The sequence below is a fragment of the Ochotona curzoniae genome, unplaced genomic scaffold (genome assembly GCF_017591425.1).
Source record: "Ochotona curzoniae isolate NIBS_2020 unplaced genomic scaffold, NIBS_Ocur_1.0 contig_1014, whole genome shotgun sequence".
In the NCBI taxonomy this organism is placed as follows: Eukaryota; Metazoa; Chordata; class Mammalia; order Lagomorpha; family Ochotonidae; genus Ochotona; species Ochotona curzoniae.
Window position 1 is genome coordinate 28,261,003 of NW_024464920.1, and position 20,173 is coordinate 28,281,175.

Sequence of the window (20,173 nt, forward strand, 5' to 3'; positions counted from 1 at the left end):
ATGCCCCACATCGGGGAACTGGGGTGGGTGGGAGACTAGGTGGGGCTTCTCCTTCAAAATCCCCTTTTACATCAGATATATTAAGGAAACAATACAGAACTAATTGTCTTGCCCTTCTTCCTGTAGCACTTGAACCTTTTTACCCTAATTATGTCAAGATTGTCAAAAAATAAATTTAAAAAAAAACTTCAAGTATAAAAAAAAAGAATTTGGGCTCATTGTTATCAAAATGATCAATTTCATGAGAGAAGATTAAAACACAGGCTTCAGTTTCAAATCTCCTCATTATAAAAGTTGACCACTAATGTGTTTTTAGAAACACATTAAAAGGAACAGGGAGAAAAATAAACCAAAATATTTTCAAGGGCAAGGAGCACAGGCATGAAGCTCAACTGAGGTCAGGAGGGGAAGGTTGGGAGGGGGAGCTTTCACAGGCAGACTTAGAACCATCAGCAGCTTCTAAGGAAAGTAAAAGACATCTAGATGGAAATTGCTGAAGGACTGAAACATGTGTTTCATATATGTATATACATATATTTGTATATGTTTGTGTGTGTATATATATATGTATGTATATATATAGAGAGAGAGTGCAGAGCACTTGACTGCGGACACATTCAGTTGGTAGCAAGTGAAATTTAGTAGAAATTTCCCCCTTTAGTGAATAGCAAATACTCCATTTGCTTGGTTTATGATCTTTATTCCTCTAATGCTTCCTGACTCACTTGACTTCCTTATTTTTGCATCAATTCAATGGGAACACATTCAATGGGAACACATTCTCTTGAGTAGCAATCTAATTCAGCTCTGCTTTAGGTTTATCTTGATATTAATATTGCCTAGAGATTTCCAATTGGTAAGATTAAAACCCAAGCAGCTGTGCTTCCCTCCAGGGAGGTGGTTAAGCTGGGGATGTGGTGATGGGAACTGTCTCCCTCTTGAGTCTGTCCCTGAAACCTGTACCTCCAGAATGCAGCAGACACTATGGTGGTTCTTTCCCCAGGACTGTAGCTAAGTTGGTACTTCCCCGAGAGGCTGCCAATAGGAAAGTTTTATGGGTTGAATAGGATTTGTTGCCCCAAAACTCATGCAGATGTCTCAACTCTGATGTCCTATGTTAATGGTTAATGGGACCAATGAGAGATCCTTGGGTCACTGAGCACATGCCCTTGGAGGGTGGCTTTTGAGGTTTGATAATTTCAATTTAAGCCCTAGGTTCTCTGTTCCCAACTCACCATGTGGGCATGCCTCCACATCCATCATATCCAGCCTCCATAGACAGCAAACTATGAGCTGTCTTGAATTATAAGACCCAAACTGTGAGCTGAAATAAATCTTTCCCAAAGATGGTTCTCTCAGGTGGTCTACCTAAATTATTGAAAAGTTCACTACATTAAAATTGTTCCTCTTATTTTCAATATTTTGGCAAGTTGCCTGATAGTTTTGTTTCTTTAAAAATTGCAGCTTTAAAAACATTCATGGATTATCTTTTAATGGTGATTTTTACTGTTATTTATGTAGTAGAAGTCACCATTATGAAAAATCAATGAAGACTTTTTGTCGAGTTGGGGTTTTTTTCCATCAGTGTGATGGAAAACCATTATAGAGCTTTAACCAGGGAAGTGACATGATCCAGATTTTGTCTTGAGAAGATGCAGGAAGCTGTTTCGGTGGTGAAGGAGGGCAGGGGTGGAGACAAGGAAACCAAGAAAGAGATTACTGCAGGAGTCCAGGTGAAACATAATAACCGCTTGGACTAGATAGTTGTGGTGGACACAGAGGGAAGTGGATGGACTGGGGATAAATTTCAGAGACAGCTCAGATTTGCTGATAGGTGGGTCTTGAGGTGGTGATGGTAGACATGGAAAAACTAAGAACAAGCCCTATAATATTGTTTATACCCTTGAGCAAGAGTTTATCCATGTTAGTGATGGCCACTGGAAATCCACGTGGCAGGATGAGTGAGCTAGTGGAAAGAGAAGTCCAAAGCTAAGTAGGGGGATGTCAGGGTTAGAGACAGAGTTGTGAATGACTGCTATATAGGTCATGTTTAAAGCTGTGAGTCTAGACAGGATGACCTACAGATGACTTAGATGAAGAGAAGAGGACCCAAGACAAACTCAGGGGATTCCAGTCTTAGGGCTAAGCTGAGAAAGAGCATGCAAAGGCAAGTGCAGATCAGAACTGACAAAAAACGACAAATTCCTAGTCGTGGCTTGCACAGGTCTACTTGGACTGATCCCATCCAACCTTCTCTTACTGCTCTTCCTACCACTAGATGTACTTGAGGTCTCCTTGCAAATTTTCAAATATGCCAACTCTGTTGTTTCCTTGTATTAGCTTTAGAATGTTGTCCTTGCCATTTTGTTTTCCCAAGACAGGGCTTTATCACAATCCATCTTAAAAGTGTTCCCACCTTAGGAACCTCTGATGGGCTGCAACTCCCACTGGTGACCTGGCAAGTATTGCCTATACCCACAATGCCATGATACACTTTAATAGCAGCATGTAGGACTTGATTGTTGCTGAAGTACTATTGTAATACAGGGTAAAAGGTTGGAAGGGGGGAATGGGGAGAGAGGGGAGTTGAGGGGGAAATCCCAACACATACAAAACCATATCATAGAAAATAGTAATAAACATTTTTAAAAGCCTGCAATATAGTTAGTGGAGTTCAAGTCCTACCTACAACTGTCTTGGCTAGTCAAGACCAAGTGATTTGGTGGGTCTTATATGGCCCATGAACCAGATGTTCTCCACTGTTCAAGTACTAAGGAAGGTCACGTGTTCAGAAACCAAATTTTGCTCTTCCAGCCAATGTTACACTATGCTATACAGTCAGGGGCTATGATTATCCAAGACTTAGAAAAGACCAGAGAACATGAGAATCAGTCTTTATAGCAGAGGCCAGAGAGGCCTAGTGATCTGCCTGACTTGCCAATCTTGCAAGTCTGGACCAGAATGAGGGTCTCCAAGTAACTACCAAGTAAGAGATTTTGCCATTAAGCCAGCCTCTCTGCTTAGTTCTAAATCTATTTCTGAAACTTTTCCAAAAGTTAATCACTTTTAGGCCTTTTGGCTAATACCAAGCATCATTTCTGTATATCTGTATCAGATTAGTATCTCATACATTCTCTAACTAAGAAAAACACAGTAAACACATTTTGGGAGCAGAGAGTTGGAATAGGATCTTTCTCTGACCACACAAGGACTTGGTGTTGTCATTACCTCCAGAAACAGTGCACCCACTTGGGGACCTTAAAAAACAAGCAGTGCAAGAATGCTTTTAGAATTGGTAATACTGGCAACTTAATTTCATCTAGATATACTGTCCTGAGTGTAAGTTAGCCATCATACTAATTCTTCCTTCTCTTGCCTTACTAAGGATTCTTCCTCTTTGAGGACTCAGTACCGTTGTCATAGTAACTCAGAGCTCAGTGTAGCACTTGTCTCCAGAGTAACCCATCTGGTCCCATGGCTAACTACTCTCAAATTTATCTCCTGCCCTGACTTTAATGCTGAACTTAAATTCACCCACTACCGACTTATCATCTCCACTTGCATATATACCCAAATTTGTTCCTTCCATAGAGTGCCTCAACTCAGCAAAATCGCAGCATCTGCTTAAGCCAAGACTAGAAATCATATTGAATTTCTTTCCTTTCCCCTCTGCAGGGTACAATTCTTCAACCATCCATCCCATCACGTATTTTTCCTGTTAAGAAATGGAAGAACATTAGTGTATTGGGGCTAATTAATAATGCTGACCTGTAACACACCACACACGCGACTTTCTACTTCATTTATTCCTGAGAGCATTTACTTCTAATGACCAACAGCCATGAACCCACTAATCAGAACTAGAATTTTAATACTGACTCAGTTTGTTGTGTCCCTTCCTCTCACTTCTCCCACATTTACAGGAGGCTACTATCCTGAAATTTTACTGCTTGTTTTATCACATAAATATGAACACCTAACCAGGCACTCCTGTTAGCATATGAGAGTGATCCTATTGACTAAAATCTCCAAAACTTGACTTGTGTTGGGCTTCTTCATTTTTGCCAAATGTATTTAAACACATTATGATAGTCCTAATTTGTTTCCCTGTTTATTAACAAAGATAAACATTTAAGCTTTAATTACTTATTTGAAGGTTGGGTTAGAGACAGACGGACAGGAAGATAGAATTATCTTTCATCTGCTGGTTTACTTCCTCGATGGTCTCAATGGTCAGGCAGGACAGGGCAGGGCCAGGCCAAGGCCAGGACCCAGACACTTCACACTGGTCTCCCACATGAGTGGCAGGGGCCGAAGCACATTTGGTCACCTTTTGTTGCTTTTCCCACACCATAAGCAGGAAGCTAGAGCAGAAGTGGGGCAGCAGGATATGAACCAGCATCCATATGGAATGCCAGCACCACAGACTTTTACCTGCTATGTGCCACATTACCAATCCCAGGTATGTATTTCTAATATGGAGGGCCACAGCAGTTCTATTTATATTCCTAATACTAATCCATTATTGGCTGTGTTACAAACACATTTCTTCCCTTCATAGTACATTGGCTTAATTATGTCTTGAGATGAATAAGCTTTGAATTTAAAAACAATACAACTTATTTACACTCATAGTTATCTTTTATACTTTCTGCTTCCAACTTAAACTTCTCTTTAATTAAGCAGGACTGGGAAAATATTCAGGTGATGCAGATGCCTGGCAGACATTCCAAGAGAGATGTAAAGCTGAGGACACCCTGTGTACATGCGTAGCAGTATGTAGGCTTGGAGTCATGCACAAACCTGACGTCAGAGTCTGTTATTTTGTTTTTCCTTGGAATGTTGCCCGATTCCGTCTTCCCACAAAAGAGCTACTTAGCTACCATTTGCCTGGAACTGTTATGGGCTGCTCCCATCTTGTGAAAACTCAGCTAATCTGTGCTCTGCACCTGCTTTCCCACCACTTGGATTAGGTTTTGTAAAAGTACTAAAATCTCTCACTTGCTTTGTTTCAGTGTGTCATCCTGTAAGGTGATGGCCATCCTACTTCAATAATAAACTCAGCTCCAAAGTACTTCTCATGTTCTCCGTTAATTCATTTCTGACATTTCGGTGTATTTCCTATATATACGACATCTATACTTTCAATCATAATTTCATCCATATCTTCCACATGTGAAGTTATAAAGCTTAACATTTAAAGTAGCTTGTGTATGATATAAGGAAGAGATCAGATTTCTAATTTTTCATTTTGTTGGCTCCATTTAATGAACTGATCTATTTCCTCTGCCAATATGAAACTGACGCACCTGTGTGGCTTTGCTTTGGCGCTCTCTATTGCTTGGCCAACCTATACTAACACCACATTAAGTATTTCAGCTTCACAAGAAGTTCTTTCAGGAAGTTCTCTCTCCTTTTACTTCAGATGTGTCTTGGTCATTCTCCAACCTTTACTCTGCCACATAAATTTCTGATGAGCCCATATATTCCAGAGGAAATGCTGAGATGTGGCTTGCAGTTGCATTACATCTATGCTGAGATCAATTTAGAGACATGAGGGTTTGTTCTGTGAAAGCATTGTCTTGCTTCTCATTCTCTGCTCCTCACAGGGTGTGCACGAGCAGGAGGGCAGAATCAGGAGTGGAACCAGTACTCAAATTCAGGCTCTTCCAGTATGATGAGAGAACTCCATGCAGTCACCTAACCACTAAGCTTAACACTTCCCGCTATTAATGGCTTTTAAATCACCAACAAACTTCACCTAAGCACTTGATCACACTTCAATCCTCTCACAGCATTCTGGATTTCTTTCTCTGTACACTTTGTGTGGGAAATCTTTTGAGACCTTAAATAATAGTATGAGTCCACATTAGAAAAATGTTTCTGGACATCGACTTCTAGGTTCCAAGTTCTTTTCGTGTTCAGTTTGATTCCTGAACTGAGCATGACAATGAGACTTTCCACGACCCTGTCACCGGACTCAAATATCCGCTCAGGTGTCTGTCTAGCCTGTTGACCGAGGCTTCCATCGGCAAGCTTGACTCAGCCTGAACAACACTGAAACCAACACCATCTTCAGAGTATCATCTGTCTCTCCAATATACTGCTGCTGTGAATGTAAAACTGGTTCCACTTTTCTGGAAGGCAAGCTGGCACAGCAGAGCAAATATTTAAGCACATGGGGAAGTCCTCACCCAACAATTTTACTTTAAGTGGCTCACCTACGAACTCATTACAGCATACAGGATAAAAAAAAAATGAAAACTATCTACATCTCCCACACAAGAAGTTTTGTTGAAATTCTTATAATCAACACAAAGGGACTACGATGTACAGCCATATTACCAAAAAGGAAAAATAGTATGTAAGCTAAAAAGCAGACTTATTGTTTCAAAATCTGTGTACATAAGGTAGAAAATATTTGCAAACCAAAAGGTTGTTTGCCGAAAATATTAATAGTTTTTTTCTAAGTGGAGAAAATGAAGTTGTTTTCTCCCTTCTTATTTTTGCTCCTCTGTAATTACTATATATGTACCATGAACTTGTTTACTTGCATAAGTAATTGTAACAGGTTTTCTACCTGAGCAAGTTTAAGGATTTAAAAGATTTATGATGAGAGTGTACCTGGCCTGAGTACCTTCTTTCAACCCACACCCCTTTGGAATTCCTTGCATACACCTGACACCTTGATCTCTATATCCCTCCAAAGCCACTGTGGTGCTGAATATACATGAAACATGAATATATTACACCAGGATGCTCAACATTGCATCTCTAGAATAAAATGTGACTACTCTCATTGTCCTGTATTTAACAATCACAATTACACAGGGATTCTTTATAGAGCAGAAAAATTAAAAGAGTAACTTTCAAATATTTTAGCAGCAGAAATCTCTATTCAAATCAACTACATCTTTTTCTGAAATTCTAATACATATAGGGTTAGCACCAATGCACAACAGGTTGCCTGGGGTGATGCTGGCATCCCATAGGGGCACCAGTTCAAATTCTGACTGCTCCATTTCTGCTCTAGTTCCCTGCTAATGTGCCTGAGAAAGCCCCTGCCACCCATGCAGGAGACACCCAAATCTGATTTCAAGCTCCTGGCTTTGGACTGGCACAAACCCAGCTGTTACAGCAATTTGGGGAATGAACTAGTGGGTGGAAAATCTTTCTCAGCCCCAAACACGATGTCTCTCCCTCTCTCCTTAACTATGCCTTTCAAGTAAATAAGTACGAAAACTTTTAAAACTGACAAAAATAGGTAAGCACAGAAATTGAATGCTGTCCATTCAGCCTCTCTCAAGCTGCCATGCAGTTTGAAAATCACCATTTAATACATTCTGCAGACTCCACATGCCGTGTTAGAGCTAGAGAAAACACACACAGTCAATCTAACATTTATTTATTTGTCTGTTTTTGCAACTAGAAATTACAATCACTAGTGTACACCTGTAATTCTTCACAGTGTGTTCAACTAAAGAATATGCAAACACAGCATAAGTCAGTTTAAAAGAAATCACAGTATTTCTTAGTGTAATTTGCAAAAGAGGAGAAAAGTCTTGGGCCCACTCCTTGGAAATAAATATTGAGAAACCATAAAAATATGCAGTCATTTTCCAGTTGTTCCGAGAGGTTCGTGCATGGTCCCACGCCGAGCATCAGAGTTCTTCTTTGAAATATCCCAGCTTTGCCAAGGACATCTCTTTTCTCAATTGCATAACTTCCCAAAACATCTGATCAACTGACAAACAGAAATGACATGTAAATTATAAAATGCCATTAGGTATTTTTAAATGTTTTGATGAGAACTTAGAAATCGCAGAAATGCCAGCTGGGCAGTCCTAACGATATCCTGATGCTTAGACATTGTTTCAACATTTCACACAAACTTGCCCTGCTCTCATGAGCATCCAGGTTTTGTCAATAAGCAGAATTCATCTGTTTTGTTACAACTGTTTGTTAGATGTAGCAGACTATCACCTAGCCCAAGAAAAAGTAGACATTTCAGTGTCGTGAGTGGACAGCAACACTGGCACCTCCCTTCATAAAGGAATGTACGCAGTGCCTGATTTACTTGAGAAGTATTACCAGGGCCACTGTTGTAGAATAGCGGTAAAACAACCACTACAATCCGGCATCGCTTAGGGGCGCAGTTTCCCATACCGGCTGTTCCACTTTCAACCCAGTTCCCTGATAATGGCCTGGGAAAGCAGCAGGAGATTGTCCAGGTGCTTGGGTCCTGATACCCACATGGGAGACCTGCAATAAGTTCCTGGCTTCATCCTGGCCCATGCCTGGGCCATCTAGAGTGTAAACAAGTAAATGGAAGATCTCTCTCTGTTTAAGAGTGTGTGAGTGTGTGAATGCAAAGCTCTCACTGTAACTCTTTTAAATAAATACATAAATTTTTTTTTTAAAAAAGAGTTCTTATCAACGCAGAGATCTTGCCTTTGTTTGCTACACATTGGACATTCTACTCTTCATCAACACTAACGGGGTGAGTAGGGAAAAAGAAGAGATAAATTGAAAAACTCTATAACATTCTTTGTACTAACAGGAAAGGTTTTATGTTAAGGCTCAACCTAGAAATAAACATTATTGTAAAGGACCCTCTGTAAACTAGCTCCCACTCCAAGTGGAAAAGGCTGGCTGTGTATTTCTGACAGAGGAAAATCTTCATTTGACATATGATCAGATCAGATTGACCGATACCTGTGGTTCTCCACCAGAAGTCTCATGTCTAAGGCCACTTGGCAATGCCTGGATGCATTTTTCATTTTCACACTTGAGGTTGCTACTGGCATCCAACGAACAAACATCAGAGATGCTATAAAACATGGGCCAGCCCTCTCCAACAACCTTCCTGCTCAAAATGTCATGAGTATCCCTCATCTAAAACGCCTGGGACAATCAGCAATGGGGAATTTTTGTTCAGATATTAGATTTAGATTTGCATATACATAAAGAGGTATCTGGGGATAGTACTTAACTAAATATAAAAATCATGAATGTTCCACAGATACCCTACACTTACAGCCTAAAAGCAATTTTATAAAATATTTCTAACGTGCCTGTGTTTTGGATGCAAGTTGCCATATAAAGTAAGGGATCAATGTGAGAACTCAAGAGGTTTTAGGTTGTGAAATGTTTTACATCTGGGCTCAGGACTGCTTGACCTATAGCAGCAAAGTCGAGAATCCTGGTCTTAGCTGTGGTTGTAAAGATGATAAGCAGATTTTAAAATGAACACTCTGCTACTACAAACTCTCATAGTATACAGTGTTTCTCAAACACTCTGAAAAGGAAGGATAACAGAAACCAGGAAGATGTGCCTGTATTCCAGCCCCGCAGCCCTCTGATACTCTCTTCCTATCATCACAGAGCAAACTACCCTACATTAATCTTCTCTATGAACCTTTTAACAAACAGAAAAATATGCTTGACAATTTCACAAGTCATCTGTTCTCCAGTTTAAATCATATTACTCATCAATAGGTATAAAAAGAGATGTCGCTTTCGTTAAAGCTACAAAAAAGTACTTACTACCCAGTTCAGAGACAATTTTTATGCTATGCAGCCTTTTGAAATTAAACATTACTTCATGACAGGTTTCATTCTGATTCTTTCAGACATTGTAGACAATAAAATTCCACAACTGGTATTTTAAGTCAATAGGGTTTTTTCAACATATAAGAGCTACACTAACTTTTCATCAGCATGGGTAATTTTTTCACAGAAGAAAGAATTGCTGATTTACCTTATTGAAAAAAAAGTATGTTCTTTTTTTACTAGTTTTAAGCACAAGAATAACGTCAATACCTTAAAAAAAAAAAAAATCCGCAAGATTTCCTCCAACATCAAACACAAAACAGCACAGAGCTGCCCCTAACTCAACACCTGATATTTCTGCTTTTTAAAACAACTATTTTAAAACAACTATGTGTACTCAACAAATACTGCTTTGGAGCTGTCAGGCCATAAGGCTTTTATGCCTAAGACATGTGGCTAGAAACCATTAATAATCATGGAAGACTGGAATGAGAAAATTAGCATACTGGCAGGTGGCTGGGCTCTCCTGGACAGAGTATCTGCCTGTTTCTGGTGGGTGAGAAGATGGCAATCTTCATTCCTTATTCCATTTTGAGCTATCCTAACTCACACACAGTGAGTTTTGTCATGGTTCCTAGCTAGCAAAATAAACTGAGCATGTCCACAGCCTGTTCATTCTTCCCTCGCAGGAAGCAGATCCAAATGAGCTTTGTATTCTCTCTACATTTACCACCTCGTTTCTCATGTACCCCCCGAGACGGAACTGGTTCTGCCCAAAATTCAAAATTAAGATTAAAATGAGGGAAATAACAGAATTAAACATGTCTTAACGGTATACTCTCATACTCTCCACACATTTTATTAGCCCTATTAGCTTACTACAATTTATGTGAACATTACTATGTCCTATTACTTACTTTTATGTAACTATTTAACAGGAATCACAACACTCACCATCCTGTTGTTTCACAAGTCCCTGCTGGATATATCGAATGTACGTAAAAAAATTACACACAGAAGTGATCTAGGCCAAAAGAAAAAAATGCCATGAGTGAAACGTTCATGTCAAAGCAAACTTTACTAAAAATCATGGGTAAGCCACTTACCCTATATCTGCAAAAAGGAGAAATATAGTAATAGTTGCTTGAGTCCCCCAATTTAATTCTGTGTTTACAGGACTTACTCTGGCCAGTGAGAGCACATTTTCTGTAAAATAATGATGACAGAATTTCAGTTTTTTATGATTAGAAGCGTTCCCCCTGTAGAAGAGATCTGCCCATTCACTAAGACTACATCCGAGAACCTGCTATGTACCAGGCCTTCTGTAGATGCGGGGCTACAGCCACCAAGAGCACCTGGTCCTGACCTTACGGGACTTAGATCCTAGTACACAAGGTTAATACCACTCGTTAGCCATGTTCTGGAAACAGAAGCTAGAGGTCTTCAATATAACTCCTATCCTGGGGCAAATAAGCAATCAGCTGCAGGGCAACCTCCGCTTTCCACTAGGAATTCCACTTCTCAAGAAACAAAAACTTAATAACCGTTGTCCAAGTCTCAAAATGTATTCTGACAGCTTGCAGGGTTGGCAGCTTCTAGATGGGACATGTTGCACTTTAGGTTGGGGGATTTATTTGCATTTAATAATACAGGACCTCAGGGCAAGAACAAAGGAATACACAAGGATATAAAAACACAGAATTTTAAGTTACACAAAGAATACCCTAGGTCTCATCTACCTTTTCTATTTGCATATTAGAAGCTATAAAATTTGGTATCAGGCCTTTCTGCCTTGGATTAGGCTGTAAGCCTCTTGCAAGCAAAACCGTGTCTTTCTGATCTTTAAATATCTGGCACCAAGCATACGCCTGGCAAACAGCAGACACTGAGTGTCTGCTGAATAAGTGATGTGCCACCTGTCGCTCCAACGCTCCATGAAACACAGCTGGCTTGTCCATCGGGCTGAACCCGCAGCAGCCTAGCTGTCACTCTCCTGAACTGGGAACTTGGCTGAACACAGCAAACCGTCCTTATCAGTGCAAAATGAGCACCACTCTCAGTGAAATGAAATGGCCAAAAGCTTCTGAGGTGACACTACAAATTATATAACAAAGCAATACATTAAATAAACAACATTAAATTTCAGCTACTCTTACAAGGAACAGATGCAGTTGAAAAGGGGTAATTTTAGGGTGTCATTCAAATCACAAACCAATTCTTTCAGGAGATTTTGTCTCATTTTTCTTTTATTAATACATTTCTTTAATATGTAACAATATTTAACAGCACTAGTTTGCTGATGACAGAAAACAATCCAAGGCACAAGTATTAAGGACTTCTAAATGTATAATTTTTCACAAGAGGAAAATGACCCATCAACTCCAAAAAATAAAATTCACACACAATTTTTCTACCAGCAGATATATACCAATCACCTGCTCTACTGATATAATTTCAAAATAATAATTTTATAAAAGGCAGTTTCTTAAATACCTCATTTCTGAGGTCATTTGTAAGCTGGCAAACCCAGTATATTTTTTATTTGAGCCAGGATTCAATGCTAAGTTTTCTCATCTCCAGCTCCATGTTGATATGTTAATATATTACTACTGTAGCAACTCTTCATAGCTCCAGCCCCCAAGATGTTAAGCTGTTGCTTGCCACTCTCACATAGCGATGTCAACATGTCTAAACCTAGGCTTGTAATCATCTTCCTCAACCTGAACCTCCTCAATCGCCTTTCCAATTAATTTCCAAAATTATGTAATCATTCCTCCAATCAGCCATTTCTCTTCCAAGCATCCTCAACTCAATTTAACTTTTTAAGATCTGTTATATCTTTACTTTCCATTCCATATGACACCATCCTCAACACACTTTATTGTCTTCTTTCCAAGCCTTCATATCATTCTTTTTCTGATTTCTACTCACGCTTCATAAACCCAGATCAAATCTCCCCCAAGAAGATTCTCCATTTTCTGAAGAATTAGGACAAAAATTCATGGGTGTCTGTAGAATCTACAACTGCAGATCCTTTCTCAGAAACTGAGAGGCTGCTTTGACACAGGATTGGCACAGGAGGAGTGCTACGCACGACAGACTCTAAGGTGCATGTGGGGTCCACACAGCAAACAGTTAGCAAGGGTCCCTAAACACTGACACCGTCCTCCTGCTGAGAACATTCGTGCACAACAGAAAGCAGGAGGAATCACACAGCTACTGCAGCAGGCTTCGGCACACGTAGTAGTTAACCCCCAGCCTATCTTTCCTCTTAGGCTTCAAAATAACTCTCTAACAGGAGTCAATCAGTATCTTCTCTAAGCTCTCCTACACTCTAGTTTGCCATATTGACCTGGTTCTTAACCATGAACAAATCAGCTTTCTCAAATTTTCCAAGTCATGAAACCAATGCAAAAAAAAAAAAAAAGTGTGTTTTGGAGGATTTTAAACGCTGTTCTTTTAGTCTTCCGTCATTTGCCTGGATGGAAGAAAGCCAACTCTCTGAAACATGGGGGAAGTGTCATCTCTGAGTAGCTCTCAGTATGTGAAAGACAGGATTGTTTATCAAGTGAGAACCTTTGACCACTACAAAGCATGAAGAGACTAAGCAAGGCTTTTTGGTAACCTACTGCTTGTTGATACTTGGTATAATTCAGTATCTTCCCAACTAGTTCTGAAGTGATCATCAAGAAAAAAATGTTTTACACAAAAACCAGCATACACACAAACACATACATATATATACACACACATAAATACAATAATTCTGCTTATAACCTGCTAAATGGATTTCACAATTCACTAACAGGCTACAACACAGAGTTTAAAAACAAGCAAAAAGGCATTATTCTAGTAATTGTTCTTCCTGGATCCCTATCATGTGTGAATATTTTTAGCATTAGAAGGTTCTCCTTTGAAAGTAAGTTAGAAATGCTATACCTCACACGGTCTGGGGATTTGTCTTTGAGCTGAACAGACTCAACAGAAATCTCAGGAGAAACTGAACTGCTAAGAAACCTTGACAAACTAACTCCAAAACACGAGACTTCAAAACCTCAGTCCCTCCCACGAGGCTCATGTGTGAAAACCTACTTTGGTCCTCCACACTCGACTGCAGAAGCTTTCACAAATCGAATCGGCTGCAGTCCCACTGGTTCGATGCTCAGAGTATTGTTCTCCACAGCCTCCAAAACAGCTGCAGCCAGCTTCAAAAACACACAAAGTATTAGAAATTCTGCTGACAGGAAAATATCAAAATTGTATTTCAAAGTAAACTAATTTTACAAATTATTCTTTCCCCAAGTTCTACTAGGTTGGCCTTAGCTGTTGGTAAAGAAAAACAGTGCATAATCTTGATTTGATTTCTCTTATAATTCAAACACCATTTCAAGAAACAATTCAGTTATAGTGAAATTACTATTCTTTTGATCTGCAAAAGGATTAAAGATATTAATTCTACTGTCTATAGCTTCCCCATCCACAACTAATGTCTGCTATTAACATCACTTTAAAATGAATATATTAATGCCTTATTGCACCAAACACACACAACTTTTTAGTACAGGAAACTTACAAGATCAGTATGTAGCAGAAATGTTGCACTGCTGATCTGAGGTTTTTGTTGCAATTAAATCCTTGAAAGAGCTCACATGAGACTCCGGGGGTTAAATTTCTTAAACACTGACAGGACATATGTGGACAAACCATTCATTCACATGTAAGAACAAATTTAAAATGTATCTTTACACTTGTACATGGCCTCACATGTTTTAGAAACTTGTTCCTTGGAATTCTTTTAGTGTTATTAATACCCTTATAACAGACAAAGAAGGCACTTTTTCTCCTGCTTTTAAGAAGTAACCAAGTGAGATTTTATCATGTGCAGATAAACCCAGCACATGCCTGAAGCAGAGTGTACAGAGAACTTTGGACTATGATCAAAAGATAAGCCCTACTCTTACAGACTATTCCTCCACTCTAACACAATACGTGTCTCTCTCTATGAACGATCCTCTGCTCACATAAGCAAAGATACTCAGTAACCAAACGCCACAGGATTATGATCCTGCATGCACTTTATTATATCTTGTTTATATCAGATATTGAAATATGTAACCTGACTTAATAAAGAAGTACAAAAACAACTCTAATGCAGTCCCATTAAAATGAAACAAAAAAGTTACCTCACTTTTTGAAAATGTCAAACATGGAAAGATATCTTCCTGATAGATTTTGTCTAAGAAAGGACATGTTCTGTCCATCGTGGGCTCATCCTTCCAGGATCTGAACTCATTATACAGAGTCAAATCAGCCTAAAGAAGCCGAAAGAAAACACAAAGAGAGCTTACTTTAGAAACATAAACCTAAAACCACTCCATAAAACCAAAACATAGTATACACATCTCCTGTACATGGACTAAAGGTCAACATTTTTTAAAAATGTATTATTTTATGGTACAGTTTCATAGATTCGAGCATTTCCTCTCTGCAGCAAGTTTCCCCCTAGAACTCTTCCCTACAGATTCTCAGACTCTCTCAACCCAGATCAGCACCATCCACAGGGCCTAGAGCTGCACCTGCACCAGCCCTGCCAGCACAGAGCACTGGAAAAGCAACAAACCAGCGGGCACACAGACTGTGGCAAGTGAGAGAAGGCTGTGCTTATCCAAGCTTTCCTACAGACTTTCTTTCAAAGTGTCACTGTGACCTGTTTTCATCCCAACTCATAAATACCCCGGATCAAAATAAAGACAAAGGCATAATCGGTCTTAGCAGATGAATAATTCTACATTTTCAAGTTAATTCCCTATGTAAAGCTTACTGGGAAAATGGACATAAACCCCAAACTGGATTAAGTGATACTTCAAGGCAACAAGTTAAATAATTTCCTAAGAAGTAATCCTGCACCAGAACTATGGTAAGCAACTTCAACAACCAATCCTCACAGCAGTGAGGACCCACATTCTGTAGATAAGGAAGCTGGGCTGAAGGAGCTAACACAGCCTGCCCAAGGCTGCACAGCAAGAAAGCACTGAGGCCCAAATTCAAACCTAAGCAGCTTGACCCCAAAGCACTGAGCAGTTTGTATGTGTACGTGTGCACATATGCATGTGTGTTAAGGCTTGCTGTTGTTTATCTGAATAGCAGTGTAATACAGAGAGAAGGAGAAGACCTGCCATGTGTTGGCTTAATTTCCAAATTCCCAAAACACTCATGTCTGGGTGAAGCTGAGGCCTAGATGCACGAATCCCAGCCACATCCCCATACGAGTGGCAGATTCCTGCCTGCCTTCCTAAGTACACACTCGCAGGAAGCAGGGATTGGAAGGAGAGCCATGGTGTGAACCCAGGCAGTCCAGTGTGAGGCAGGGCATCTCCAGCCACAGGTGCACTGCAACACCCAGCCCACATGCTTGTTTTCTGAACGTTCTCAGGAAATGCACTGCTAATGCCATGACTGAAGGCCCCATTTCATTTCCCACAGAAACACAAGGTGAGCACAAGTCATCTTTAATATTGACACTACCTATAACAAGACTTACACAGGCCAAATTTGTATATTTCCTTTGTCACGTAAGACTTTTTAACAAGTTTTTTTTGTTTGTTTTTTTTTTTACAAAATATCAGAACATATACGCAAAAAACAAAAAGTTATTAATTTGAAGTTATATATTGCCTGTTGACATTTTATGGGATCTCAAAACTGAACTATTTAAAGTGTTACCTGATAAAACATTTAATTATTTTAGTATGAACTATAAGTGGAAAAAGTACAAATTAGATATTCTGAATCAAAACAATGGCAAAAATACAAGATATACCAAGCAATTAAAAATGCTTTTTAATCTGGGGCTGGCACAATGGCTCAATCGGCTAATCCTATTTGCAAGTACTGGCATCCCATGTGGGCATCAGTTCACATCCCAGCTGCTCCACCTTCCTATTCAGCTCATTGCTGTGGCCTGGGAAGGCAATAGAAGATGGCCCAAAACCTTGGGACCCTGCACCCATGTGGGAAACCTAAAAGAAGCTCCTGGCTCCTGGCTTTGGATTGGCTCAGCTCCGGCTATTGCAGCCATTTGGGGAGTGAACCAGTGGACAGAAGATCTTTCTGTCTGTCCTTATCTCTGTAGAGTTCCCTTTAAATGAAAATAAATAAAACTTAAAAAAAAAAAGCTACTTAACCAATTCATAATAGCTAACATTTGGATTCAACCAGGTGCCCATTAACTGATGACTGGATAAAGAAAATGTGGTACCTATACACAAGGGAATAACACTCACATCCAATATTCTGCAACAAAATTGATGCAACTGGTGATCATTTTTTTAGTGAAATAAGCCAAACACAAAAAGACAATTACGATGTATTTTCCATTATTGGCTGCAGATAATATGGAGATGACAAAAATAAACTTAATGTATACTGAGCTAAACTTACACCTTGAAATCTGTTGTCTACACTTGCGTGGAACAGTGGAATACCCACATTTTATCTGTAGAGTTCTTTACTTAGAGAAGCAATAAGCCTGTTATTACAAAGCTAACTGACCTTACATTATTATAAAAATTTGTTTTTAAACGAAAGAAAAAGAAAGGCAGGGGGAGAGTGTAGAGAGTACCATACTCTTGCACTTGTACATATTTAAACTCTTGAAATCTGTTCTCTATGGACTCATAAAAATGTTATGGAAATGCTACTTAAATTCAAAGAAATCAGATTTAAGAAATGACCAAAAGTTCTTAAATATTCCACAGAAATCAACGTGAACTTAAGATTTTTATAACATTCAAATTCCATCAAGTATTACATTTCTCACTTATTAGCATCTACCTTATTAATAATTAAACAAAGTAGATAATAACTTTCGCTATTCATTTTGATAAAATCCTGGCTTTCATGCCAAACTTAAACTGAGCAAGTATACACATAGCTTCTTCAACATTAATAATATACTTGAATTCAGTGATGTAGAATTAAGTTTTCAAGAAAAAAACAGGGGAGTAATGATTCATAAATTACTGATCAATCCCTTTGGAAACACTTTCTCATAATGTGCAATAATTAAATTATTAATAATTATATAGGTTTTACTCCAAATAAATCAAAATACTATACATTAACCCAATTAACTATATAAATTTTAAAAGCAAGAGGTTACCATAATTTTGACTTCCACAGCTTATTAACTGGAGTTTTGTTACTGATAATAAACTCCGTTTTTCCCAGAATTTAAATGAAAGTACACACCACTTAGCGAGAAATCGCCCTGTTTTCACTCACTCCTCACATTCGTATTTCATTAGCGCACCCCAGAAACATTCTGACCAGCCAGGTCATTACATCCAGCCAGTCTCCTTCACATGATCCTGAGCAGCTGCTCCCTTGGTGGAAGCCTAAGATGAGCAAGCTCGCAGGTAAGCACCAGGTTCTCCCCATCAGTCAGGTAAGAATGGAACAGAAGGATCCCTGAGAGCAGCCACTCTTGGTCAAGCCTCCCCCATCTTAACATTTTGTCCTCGAACTTTGCTGGCCAGACCTCTAACCATCAGCTCAGTGCTGAGGACTACAGTTCTCGACAGAGGCGGAGAGACAGTCCTGGGGCGGTACCTCTTTGCAGTCTTTCACAATGGGCTGGATCACAGTGAGGTCCTGATGACTGCCAATCATCGCACTGCTCGTGCTTTTGTTCCTCTGGTGTCCCTTTTTAAAAGCTGTCTTTCCTCCTGGCAAAGGCTCCTGGGTCGGTGATGTTGGAGAACTGGACAGGACGAGTGTCTTCAGCGCAGCGACTTCAGCCTGCAGAACGTCGATCTTGAAGAGAAAGCGACACAGGCATGAGGACTGCATGTACTGTGACACTGCCCCTCAATGATAGCGACGTGGGCCAAAACACTTCCACAGATGGGATCTCAGTTTAATTTGTACTTTCCGTGAGCAGCAAGACAAACCCAAGCTTCATGATACTTTTCTAAGACTCAGATTAAGCTACTATTAACCATGTAAAATTAAATTAATAAAGCTATCAAAACAGCTAAGATGTACTTTTGTAAATCCTCAAAGATCTTCCAAGCATCCTTTCTTGCAACCAGTAGTGGTTCACCCTAAAACCATAAAATCTACTAGCATATGGGTTCTTCTGCTCAGTGAGAAAAACATTAACTTTGAAATGCAGTCATATAATTGTTTTGATGATGTATGTGCTAAAAAGCTTTAAATCACTCAACTCTAATATAAATACACAGCAATATAAACTATTTCTATCTCCACAGTAGCTATTTTGTTTTTTGTGTTTTCCAAGCCTTCACAATAAGAACAAAATACAATCATTTTCTAGTATTTTGAAACTTGCACGAATTTCTTAAAATTCCATAGTATAGGGCCCGGCGCGGTGGCGCAAGTGGTTAAGGTCCTCGCCTAGCACGCCCGGGATCCCATATGGGCGCCGGTTCTAGTCCCGGCAGCCCCGCTTCCCTTCCAGCTCCCTGCCTGTGGCCTGGGAAAGCAGTCGAGGACGGCCCAAAGCTTTGGGACCCTGCACCCGCGTGGGAGACCCGGAAGAGGCTCCTGGCTTCGGATCGGCATAGTATCGACCTGTTGCGCTCACTTGGGGAGTGAATCATCGGATGGAAGATCTTCCTCTCTGTCTCTCCTCTCTGTATATCCGCCTTTCCAATAAAAAAAAATAATAATAATAATAATAAAAATAAATCTTAAAAAAAAAAAAAAATTCCATAGTATAAAGATGACAACTTACTTTTCCTTGAGCTTCTTTCAGCTGTTTTTCTGCTGTTGCCTGCTTTACATTTGCTTCTCTCACCATCTTATGAGCTTCCTAAAAAAATCAACATCTCAAATCTTGGAAACAGTATTAGCATTTATTTTTTAAAATCTTTCACTAAATGTCTGTAATTGAAGCAAAAATATCTAGCAAAATAATGCCTGAAAATTAAAATCCAGTATTAGAGAAAAAGCAGATGACACCACACACACCGTTAGGAATTAAAACAAGGAACTCCTTTTAAGACCTGTTACTACTGAGATAGTGGAGTTTAGTGAAATCATTATGAACAATACTTATGTAAGAATTGTAAATGTCATGAAGGAAAACAGACAATGACACACTTGTCAAAGCCAAATCACTTGCAATTAAGATTTTTATAACTGGGTCATGATACACACGTGAGGGTACTTTGTTCTGTGAAAAAAATGGAATTAAAACCTTACTGTGGTACAAAGAAAACTGAAATCCATGCATATGACAAATTTTTAAAAAGTTCACAGAAAACTGATCATGAAAAAGTATATATGGACAATATGAAACTCCAGGTACTTAATTCTTTTATTTTAGACCTATTTATCAAAGATTTACATATGCTCTTTTAGCACTGTCCTAGGTACTGTAAAATATTCTTGGAAAAAGCTCCTGCTCTTAAGGAACTAAAGAGTTAGACAGCATTCTAATAATCAATAAAAACCAAGAGTTACAGGTTTGGAGCCAGTGTTGTGGTGCAGCACACTGAGCCACTGCTTTTGATGTTAACATCCCACATCGGAGTGCTGGTTCTTGTCCTCAGCTACTCTACTGCAATCTGGCTTCCTGCTAATGCACCTGGAAAAG

General features: G+C 39.3%; 1 protein-coding gene across 2 annotated transcripts in view; it reads right to left on the reverse strand.

Moving 5' to 3' along the window:
* Positions 1 to 7,389: 7,389 nt before the first annotated feature.
* LOC121157494 (RAB3A interacting protein) overlaps positions 7,390 to 20,173 on the reverse strand; it is a 28,951-nt gene continuing 16,167 nt past the window's right edge. For both annotated transcript variants that reach the window (XM_040981827.1, XM_040981818.1), the window contains 7 exons: positions 19,310 to 19,387; positions 18,163 to 18,366; positions 14,736 to 14,864; positions 13,645 to 13,757; positions 10,659 to 10,758; positions 10,507 to 10,576; positions 7,390 to 7,744 (listed from right to left, as the gene is read on the reverse strand). In XM_040981827.1, the coding sequence (XP_040837761.1) occupies positions 7,662 to 7,744; positions 10,507 to 10,576; positions 10,659 to 10,758; positions 13,645 to 13,757; positions 14,736 to 14,864; positions 18,163 to 18,366; positions 19,310 to 19,387 (777 nt within the window). In that variant the 3' untranslated portion in view covers positions 7,390 to 7,661. The remainder of the gene's footprint in view (positions 7,745 to 10,506; positions 10,577 to 10,658; positions 10,759 to 13,644; positions 13,758 to 14,735; positions 14,865 to 18,162; positions 18,367 to 19,309; positions 19,388 to 20,173) is intronic.